Source organism: Atta colombica, unplaced genomic scaffold, assembly GCF_001594045.1.
Source record: "Atta colombica isolate Treedump-2 unplaced genomic scaffold, Acol1.0 scaffold29, whole genome shotgun sequence".
Lineage (NCBI taxonomy): Eukaryota > Metazoa > Arthropoda > Insecta > Hymenoptera > Formicidae > Atta > Atta colombica.
The window spans coordinates 1,370,976-1,382,215 of NW_017259392.1; the positions used below are offsets into that span (position 1 = coordinate 1,370,976).

Sequence of the window (11,240 nt, forward strand, 5' to 3'; positions counted from 1 at the left end):
AAGAACATTTGAGATTAACAGTAATAAATTAAGTGTAAGTATCCGGCCATAGATACATGTCCGGTCACTGAGACATTTATTTTAAATAAATTTGATATCTTTCTCGCTGTTCAGAAAATAAGATATAGGCTGATATTTATATCGGTTCTTATAATTTACGATGAAATTATTGATACAGCTAAGTATAAAAATCTCCGAATTGACTGAACGGAATCGAAAATCCTTTTACAGAATTGAAATAGATGCAAAATTAGGAAGAGGCTTGAGTTTATACTAATGTAAAATAAAAAAAATTAAAAATTTTCTAATAATAGAATAGTACAGATTGCGGAATTTTTGTATTAAACAAATGTTGTCGCAACTTGACAGTTCTAAACACTTTTTGGACTAAGAAATAGTAAAAAAGATTACATATTTTAAAAATGTTTGTTGTTCTCAACAAAAATTCCAAATTACAAATACGTATTAATGCCTATACTTTAATTCTGGAGAAGGATTTCGAAATCTATGTAAAAGTAATATATATGCAATATCGTTCTACGAATTATTATATTTAATTGATAAAACAAACGACTTTAGGATTTCTTTAACTGTACTTTAACTGTAACTAACTTTAAACATATCAGTATTGCATCATAAAGTTTATCGATTTATTTACTATATGTATGATACAGGATCAACATTTATCAATATTTAATAATTTTATCGTTTCAGTTGCACGAGATGACAGCGTCTTATTCTGAGATATCGTTTGATTCGCAATCTTCACCACCCATCTCTGAATTGAGATCACTCATTGATTCTCCAGATATTGACAGCGGAAAATTTCTAAATGATAGTTTAGAGAAAATAAGAGGAGCTGGTCATAGACCGGATCAATTAAATTTGAGAAGTAGAGACGGCAGTCCAACAGAAGTCGACGATCCACCGAGTTATCATAAAGCTATAGGTTACCTGCAATTGGAGGGAAGAGTAATGCAAGATGGAGATATGGTGTTATTTGTAACTGAAAATCTGGAGAACAAGATCAAATTGTCGAGTCCTGTGACTAAAAAAGGAGATATTCCATCGTTTCCGGGATCACGAAGTTCAACCCCATGCTTGTATAGACAGGCCTTAACTCCGCAATTACCATCTCTTGATCATAATGTATTAAATGAATTAGAGATGGAAGCTAGAAAAGTTGCAACCTCTGTGGACGCACTGACTGAAAATTTAGCCGCGATTCTACAAAACGTAAGTAACTGTCATTAAGTCTTATTTTGTGTCATGTTATTTTATATATTGTATTTAAATTATTCGTTCTTGCTTCCAGGCTTCAGCTCTCACAGTCGGTTGTTTAGAAACATACAGAGATGCAGTGTGTAAGACTTGTGACGCTGTGGATCATAATATAAAATCAATGTATCAATTAATGGCTAAGTGCGAAGAACTGTCCAAATCGATGGGACCAATTTATAAGTTAGCAGAACAGATGTGAGTATATATAATATTATCGACAAATATTATCCTTTTAATTCAATTCGGACACATGAGGAAATATTAATATTAATTATGGGATATTTTGAAACTTCTCTAAACTTTTCTAAACTATCATTATCATTTTTATTTAATTTCTTAACGAAGGAGAAATATATGATTATTATTTATAAAGTTAATCAAAAGAGATTACCTGTAAATTACGATAATAATTTAAAAAAAGAGATTTCGTTTTAATCAAATATTAACAACATCCTGAGAGATGAAGGATGAAAGCGAAAAAGAAGAGACAAGAAAAAATCTTCTATATTTATTAAATTAGAATGCTAATTGAGTGAACGTAATTATATGAGACAAACGGAGAATTCAGTTCTTTGTGGCTAATCTCGATTTTATTGCTCTAACTGTTTAGCGAGAAATAACTTTTTGCTAACTTTTAATAAAGTTAGAATGCACATTAAAAAAAATAATAACACTAATATTATAATTTAATGCTAATTATACGCTCGTAATATAAATTAATTTAAATTTCAGAGCGTTATTTTTTACGCAAAAAAATCATCTCATTTGCGGAAAACAATCTCTATATCATACATGTCCCTTTTGCTGTAAAATCAATCAGAATTTCATGAAACTTTCTGTGAAATATCGTGCACTGTCCTACAAAATGTATTCCATGCAAACGATTTCATGCTCCATTCCTTATGTGCAAGAACTACCCCAAAGGTTAACTTATAATTGTTAGATGTGTCGCATATCATAGATGGGTATATCGGTCCGAATATAGTTCCACATTGAGAAGAAATTATATCCTTATATCAAGCTCATATGACTCATATCGCTTATTTTTACTGTTATTTTCCACAAATGAGAGTGGAATAATAAAAATCAATATATCTTTTGCGAGCAATAAAATCAGTAAAGGGATTACAATGGAAAAAATTCCAAATTTGTTGTTATTTTTGATATTTCTTTCTCGTACGCATGCTTTAGGGTGATTTTCGCGCATAAGGGATGCAGCACGAAAATTCCCAGCACAGAGGTGAATAGAGTTCATAGAGAGAGAGTTCTTTATTTTAAAGACATACAGGATTAGAAAAATAAATATCTGATTTCTTGAAGAATTAATTACAATTACAGTTGTCTTGAAATATTCCTCACAATTCATTACAATGAATACTTTGCGACTTAGTACTTCGAATACTCTAAGAATTCATGAGGAATTGCAAGTATATGCATGCGCGATCGAAAGATCATAAACGTGGCCAAATACGAAGTTCTCTATCGAGCATGTATCGGGATGATTTCGTCTCGGCTTGAGTGTTGCATTATTCCTAATTTTTGTCAAATTGCCGAGCTCTTTCATATTTATTTTCTTATTTTTGGACTTGTTACTTACATTTTAGAACTGATATGGCCCAGGTTGTGGCCGGGTTGGTTGGAAGAGCTAATAATATGATGTGGTAGCATAATAATATGGTATGAAACATGCAACTTGCACAAATTTTAAGATTTAAGACCAATTTCACAACTCACGGTACAACTTATTTCTTATCTCTTCCAATTCTAGAATTGGAAAGAGGTAATGAATAAGTTGAACCTTGGTTAAGAATTAACCATGAGTTGTGAACTGAATCTTACTGGATATTTTATAACCCTATATGCCTATTCTAACTTCTCTTTTTGAATTTATAAGGTATATCTATTGATATAGAGGGAATACTATATGAATGCTTTAAGAAGTTCTCAAAAATTCGAAATATGAAACTTCTTGAAATATTTTTATTGTGTTCTTGTATGAATTTCTAAGGAATTACAATTCAGCAAAGGAAAAAACTTTTGAAGAATATTTTGCGAATTCACAATCGATTGCATGCAGTAGAATGGTGACCGATATTTCACGGCAAGTTTTATGAAATTCTATTCTATTGATATTATATTGATTACAGTAAAAGGGAATTATGTTGTAGTTAGGTTATTTTTCGCAAATGAGATGATTTTTTGATAATTATATATTTTAAGGGACATCGCCTCAATGACTTTGATCTTGACATATGTTGTCAAGCTCATAATCTTGAGTCACTCTCAGCAGGTTTTAGATAGCAATTACAGTTCGTTAAAAAGTTATTAACAAAAAAATCGATAGTCTAAAAGTGTAAGATGCTCGTACGGAATACAAAAGATCCGGGTACAACTCCCGGTTGAGGTAATATTTTTCACAATAAATTTATTTTTCAGTTTTTCAGTACATTAACATCTTTCTAATAGGATGCCAGACTGAGCATCAAATTATTCAAGTGCTTATCAATTTAATTTGTGATATTATTAGTAGTTTGATTTATAAGATTCGACAAATCATTTCGGGCGTAGTTCAAATAACTACGTACTACATTAGTATATAGTTTTACATTAGTGTATACATTTTATATTTATTTACATTAGTATATAATTATTTAAACAAAAATATTGAAGATGCAGTTTCGACTATAAATATAGGCTTCTATCAGTTGTGTTAACAAAAAAAAGTTTGAAAAATGGTGTCTCTTTTCTATTAAAGTAAATGTCCCAATAATTGAATGATTAAGGGTACATATCCATTTATTAATATTTTCAATATATAAAAATATGAAATATTCTTGAGAATTTCTATTTATCGTGTAAATTGATATTTTTACTATTTAAAAAGCATGTATACAATTGTTTTTATTGATTTTATTATATAGAAATATAATAAAATTTTGAATTATGTAAAAATCTTAGTATTTAAATGATCAAAACGTACTTGTCCTAATCCTTGAACGAAGCTGACTTAGTGTTTGAACATCATAAGGTTATAACTATAAAAATGATTCTAAATGACCTTTTTATGAGCAATATATTTAAGAAATGTTTATTTTTAGCTTATAATATTGAAATCTATTATATATTTTGATAAAACATGTATAAAATTAATTTTTACGTACAATACTAAAAAACCAACCAATTTAATATATTCTCTAATAACATAAGTAACATAAGAATATTGTAATTGACAATATTTCTTATTTTTCGCATTTTTCTTCCGCTTTTTTGTTTGTTCTGTTTTAATAATCTTTCCTAGTTCATTTTTCTGTTTTTTTTCTCTCTTTGACTGTTTCTCTTTTCTTGCGTCTTTCTTCTATTTCTTGTCGCTTTTTAATTTTTTAATTTTCTTTATTTAAATGATATTTTAACCATTTCTCAGATGTAACAACCGTTGGAATTTTTTCTTTTAATTTTTTTTTCAGTCAATTTTGGCCAAAATAGAGCTTTCTTAAATGGAAAAAGAACCAGTGGCATAGCGGATTCATTTTCTTTTGTTAATTTATCTGGAGTAGTATCATTTGTAGAAACACAATTATGGGAATTAGTACTGTATTATTAATTATTGAATTGTTTAAATCGCATTGTTCTGAATCTAGAAGAATAATCTAGAAGAATAATCTATTATTAGATAGAAATGCTTACTACATATTAATTCATAAAATATATGATATAATTTCAAACCTTGTAGTATACAATTTATCGAGACATCAATATTAGTGATATTTATTGCTTGTGTCCAAATAGTTTCTATATTTTCTTCATTATAAATTAGAAGAATCAATAATTTCATTTAAATATGTTTCAGAACCAAAATTTGGATCTGTAGCTGTTTAGAGCATTCATATCTATATCTGATTTTATTAGTATGCCTATGTTATTATTTTTTAAATGAGAAAGTACATTATTTTCTGTTTCTTTATATTCTTCGATAATAATGTCTTCTCCTAAATTAATTAGTAAGATTAAGTTAATTATAAAATTATAAAATATCATATTTATAATCTTATTTAATAAACAATATTATACAAGAAAATCGATCAGATTAAATACAATAAGGTGTAGGAAAACTTAATCAAATTCAAATTACTAAATATATATTAAATATAAATTACTAAATATATTCAACTTGAAAAATTATATTCGATCGATTTTTCAATTTTATATTTATTCCAATAAATCTTCATTTTGAATTCATTTTCAACTGTTTGATCCATTTAGCGCTGCTTTGAAACTTTATAATTTAAATTTTAAGTTATTATCTAAATTCTTTTCAAAAATGTGTTTGATATTCGATTTGATCATTATTCAAAATATTTGTGGCATTGCTTTCTTGTTCGTCTTATATTTTTTTTATTTTTGTTCAAAATATTGTATTTTATTGCATCAGCAATAAATTACAAAAATGGTAATAAACCACAAGCTTCAAAACTGTTTTTTATGATTTTTGTTAAATTAATAGAATTTAGTGCTATTTCTAATAAAGGAGCAAATTTTCTCTTTTGAAACGTTCACCTTCATTTTCTAATCGCCAATTATTAATTGCTTCCTTCCAAACATTTTTAAATAGATGAAATATAGCAACGTCTAGCGATTGTAAAATATGAGTAGCATTGGGATATAATGCAATTAATTCGATATTTACTTTTCGACAAAATTCAATCACTGACAACGTCAAATGAGATGAATGTCCGTCGATATATAAAATGACTGGAAATTCAATATTGTTTTTTACAAGCAGTTGGATGAAAACAATTTAAAACTCATAAAATGCAGTCATTCATCCTTTTTCTGATAATATGCCAGCCTTTTGGAAAAGTACTGGATACATTGTATGTACATATACATTATCATGGGTGAAACCATACATCCTGCTGCATTTACCATGAATAGTGTAGTAAGGCTTTCTTTCTCATCTGCATTGACTATCTTGTACATAGATTTAGATCCTTCAACTGAGACTTTTCTCTTATTTTTAATATAAAGTGTGCTTTTAGGCACACCGAATTTTACGCTAGCAGTTTCCAATGATGTCAGTCTTTGTTGCTTCCAAAGAATTAACATCCGCTTGTTCGTATTTACGTCTTTTCTTTCTTTCTTTTGGTATTATTTTTCTAAATATAAATAAAATGAAATTTGAAACGAATGTTAACATACAATTTTAAGATTATTTATTATATTTCATCATGATATTTACACATACTCATTCTTTAATTCATTAAGTATTGTTGAATTAATTGCAATTTAAAATATATAAATACTTATAAAAAAAATACAATAAAAATGAAAAAACTTTATTTGTTCTCTTAATTTTATAGCGTGTAGCATTATCAAGGCATTGTCTACTCTACTGGTACAAATGTCTCTAGTATAAATAAACGAATGGTCGATAACTAGACAATACCAAATTTCTAGTACCAGTAAATAAACATTAAATTTATTACAATTAAATAAAGTTTAATAAAATAAAAAGTTTATTTTAATAGTATATTCTTTTACGAATCTAAATAGGTTTTATTTTTAATAAAAGCACACTTTATATAGAAAATACATACTTAAGAAATAAATTACCTTAGTTAGATCACTAAGAAACTGCTGAGAATATGAATAAAAATAGACATTAAAATATTTTTTTCTTATGAATCTTTTTTTCTTCAAATTTTTGTTTTTTAAATAAATATTAAAAAATGAAAATGTTAATATATTAATATATTTTGTAATTATGTATAAAGAGCTTAATAATTATAAATATTTATTGCATCATTCATATATTAGGACGCGTTCAACCATTGGGATGTTTATCTTATATGAAACAAAAATTTTCTGCTTTAAAATATATTTTACATCTTTCCGCGCGAAACAACTCTGCCTCCTCTAATGCTTTAAGGGAGCACGACTTACACGTGAAGAGACTTTCATCCAGTGTTGCCTACCTTCGCATTCGTGTCAAAGTTATCATATTTCAGCATGATCGTACAGATGACTTTTTTTTTTCTTTTACATGTAAGACCTTAATATTCATCCTTTCATGTCTTCTCACTTCTTCTCGTCTTTTTTTTTCATATCCTTTTTTATGCCTTCTTTGATTCCGCTCATATGTTCCTTCAATTACAAATAATTACAATATTCTATATTCAATATTAAATATTTTTCAAATGTCCATATTATAAATTTTAAAAATATTGCATATTGTTACAAGCATAAATTTTTTCCCTATATAGACTCTGTTCAAACAAAAATACATAAAACATATTTTTTCTTATTTTTCTTTGCGGTTAGGCATACTTGCCGAGCGAATGAACATGATTGGTTCTTACCTGTCGATCCAAGTAATTCATCATGTTTAATTATTTGACAAGCAGATCTCGATTGCGAGTCTTGATGCGAATATGCGTTATGGTCACATTTTCATGTTTTATGACCACATGTGTACTTCTCATTACAATAAAATGCATTAACTCAACTATCTGAAATAAGTAAAGCGATCCCACTCTTTGAATTGTACATTGTATAAAGATTTAAATTATCGTATTTGTACAATTGGTTACACTGCTTTCATCTCATCTCCCTTCTTCCCCTGCTTCAGAGGTGCATGATTTCACGCTCCCTTGGCAAGGGAGAAGTGGAGTGGAAGTCGTTTCGCGGGAAGAAGTGGAGGAGAAGATGGAGTGAAAATTGTTTCGCGTGGAAAGTCGTAAAATATATATTTTAAAGCAGGAAATTTCTGTTTCATATGATAAAAAAGAGATACCATTTTTCAAACTTTTTTGTTAATAATTTTTTAACAAATACCTAAAACCTGCTGAAGGTCATTTAGGATTATGACTTTGATAACGTATATCAAGATCAAGGTCATTGGTCTTTAAAGTGCATAATTATTGTTTTTTTTGCGTAAAGAATAGTGCTCTGAAATTTAAATTAGTTTATGTTACGAGCACTAAATAATTAGCATTAAGTTATAGTGTTAGTTAGAGATGCGTACGAGACGAGACGAGACGAGATTTCTGCAATCTCGATCTTGCAATATCTCGGAATATACGTCTCGATCTCGATGAGATTGGCGAAAAATATTTTGAGAAGTACATAACTTGTTTTATATGTGAATATAAATAAAATTATTTATTATAATTTTATCAGGAAAATATATATAAATAGGTATTCCTATCTTAATCCTACTCTTAAAATAATATATAACAGTAAGTTTTTAGCAAATAAATGTGTTCAAAAAAATTTAACTTATAAGTTTGACGTGTACCACGAATTCAGGCATATTAATGATCTGGCGGATTTAACTGGCTATGGTGCTTACGTATGATTAGTCCAGCTTTCGAAAACAATCATTCCATTGGAACGAACGTGGCTCGTGTTCCTAAGAAGTCTCGAGCTATTTTTGACAAACATGGATACTTCTTTGAATTAGTTGACTACCATGCTAATACGTCAACATCCTTGTCTGCCCTTCTTGTATTGTAATATTTCGTTAATTTCTCCTGAATTATTAATAAATTTTTTATATATTTCATTCATATCAATGTCATCATCATTATCATCATAATCATCAGTCGAAGAACTACGTAAATCATTATTTAGGGAATTTTCTGAAGGAATAAAATATTTTTTCTTATATAAGTCAAATTTTTTAACACTTTGATCTTTTATTTCTTTTTCCTAGGTTTTTGCATTAAAATTTTTAATTTTGTGTCTCTCGGATTTAACACAAGGCAAACGCAGTAAATCCAGTTGGATTTATGATAATATTTAAGTAATTTTTTTCGGTCAGTTCTTGGTATACATTGAATAATTTATCAAGTTTATACGGTTTATACGGTATTTATACGGTTCAAAGTTTGCATTTTATTCTTAATTTTATCTAAAAGCATGTTGAGTGCTACTATAACGTGCGGTAAAGATAGATAGCTATTACTACCAAGAACAGCAAATACAGTTTTGAAATTTTTTAGAAATTTCTGAGCACAAATACCATTCCTCTTCAGAGAGTAGATATATGTGAAATGCAATATTACTTTGACACAAATTAATCAGTGCAGGCTTCAATAATAGTGCAACTTTGAGCATATATGTATTGAATTCCAGCGTGTGCACATATCGATTTTTGGCGACAAAAACTTGATATCAGTCATAGTGTGCATGCACTTGTCAATATATTTGTACTTCACTCAGATTTTTTTCAATTTTAAAAAGAGAGTCTTAATTTTTTTAAAAGGATTATTGAGAGTATTATTGTAGTCACATTATCTTCGTTTTCGCAACAATCAGAATTAGTTTCTTCCTGTTCTTGCGGATCATCTAATTGTAATTCACGCAGCATATTCTGAACTTCCAAGTTTAAAATATGCGCAAAATATCGGAAATGACTCTCTTCACAGTCGAAATTGATATCTTCATTTTGTAAAATTAATTGCAGCTCTCGAATAAATACAGTATTGCTAGCAACATTGTCCACGATACCTATGGTCATATCTACTTGTTAGACAATTCTCACAAGATTCGGTAATATTCAAAAAATCTATAGTTTTAATAGAACATTTTGTGATTATCAAATTTTATTGTTTGCAACCATATATGTTATTATCTTGAATCTTCGATTCAACATTCAAGTTCTTTAAAGAATTGTAAAATAATGTTGCTATGTCCTTGCCAGTATGAGCTCCATTGGATGGTACGAAATTTAGAACTATGGACTGCAGTTTCTAATTAACATCCACAAAATGTGTAATATCATAATAGGATTTCTCAGCAATAGATGTCCAACCATCGACCGTGAAAGAAATTTTGGATTCGTTATTTTTTAATATATTGATTATTGTAATCTTCTTTTTTTTTAAATATTTTCAATACTCTCCTTTTCATATCGTGTTTGGGATACTTAAAAGGATTTAATATAGTAAAAAAGTTATGTGTGGCAGTGTCATCAAAAAAATTAAACGGCAAATATTCATTGCCAACTCCATTGCACAATTTTTTCTGTGAAATTAATATTGCTACAAAGCTTGAACCTGAAATTAAAAACATATATTATTTATTAATGTTATAAATATTGAAAAGAACGTATGTAGTTTAATTTATAAATTTGAATAAAATGGTATTAAGTCAGTAAGAAGAATTTAATTTAATTATATAAAATGGTTTCTTTAAAGTTAACGTATATAAATGAAATATATTTATTACGGTAAGCAATTTCCTTAATATGCTCTAAGATATTTTAATTATTTGTATACGGCATATTTCATGTGTATGTAATATACATTTATTCATATTTTATTAAAATTACCTTCGGTTGAAAATTTAAAAGTTGCTAATGTGTTGAGTGAGTCCATATAATTGACAAAATTCTTTCTCATGAGCAATTTTTAAATGTCTTTTCAATCTCGTTGTGTTGGAATTTTTCATTTTGATAATTTTTTTTATTTTTTGGTATTTGCATATGCTAAACTTATCTTGCTAAACTTATTTTTTTTTATCATTTACGTCCATATTATAATACAGTAATAGATATAATTTTATTTTTGTGATGTAGAAGAGAATATAAAAAGCTTTCCTTCATCGTCATTGTCAGAAGTATCAGAATCTAAAATAATATAATTAAAATTAAAACTTTGAAGGCTCAGCGAACTAATAAATTCAATACAATTTGTATAAAAATTAAATGAATTAAGCACAGATAACTTGATTCATTTAGTGCTTGTTTGATTCATTTAGTCTAAAATATTAGTAAATTATATGATTATCGCTATATTAATATATAATATATAACTTATCGCTATAGTCAATTATATATACATATAAGTTGACAATTGTCTGCATATTTTTGTAAAAATATACAGGAAGTTCCATTTTAAATGAAAGAGCTATAGCCATATTGACTTTATACATATTTATAAAATATCAATATATATATA

The 11,240-nt window shown here is 27.7% G+C and overlaps 1 protein-coding gene across 4 annotated transcripts in view; it reads left to right on the forward strand.

Moving 5' to 3' along the window:
- Positions 1-11,240, forward strand: part of LOC108690018 (uncharacterized protein C17orf59 homolog) — a 53,056-nt gene that overhangs the window by 30,971 nt on the left and 10,845 nt on the right. For all 4 annotated transcript variants that reach the window (XM_018197069.1, XM_018197070.1, XM_018197071.1 and 1 more), the window contains 2 exons: positions 715-1,236; positions 1,316-1,476. In XM_018197069.1, coding sequence (XP_018052558.1) covers positions 715-1,236; positions 1,316-1,476 — 683 coding nt within the window. The remainder of the gene's footprint in view (positions 1-714; positions 1,237-1,315; positions 1,477-11,240) is intronic.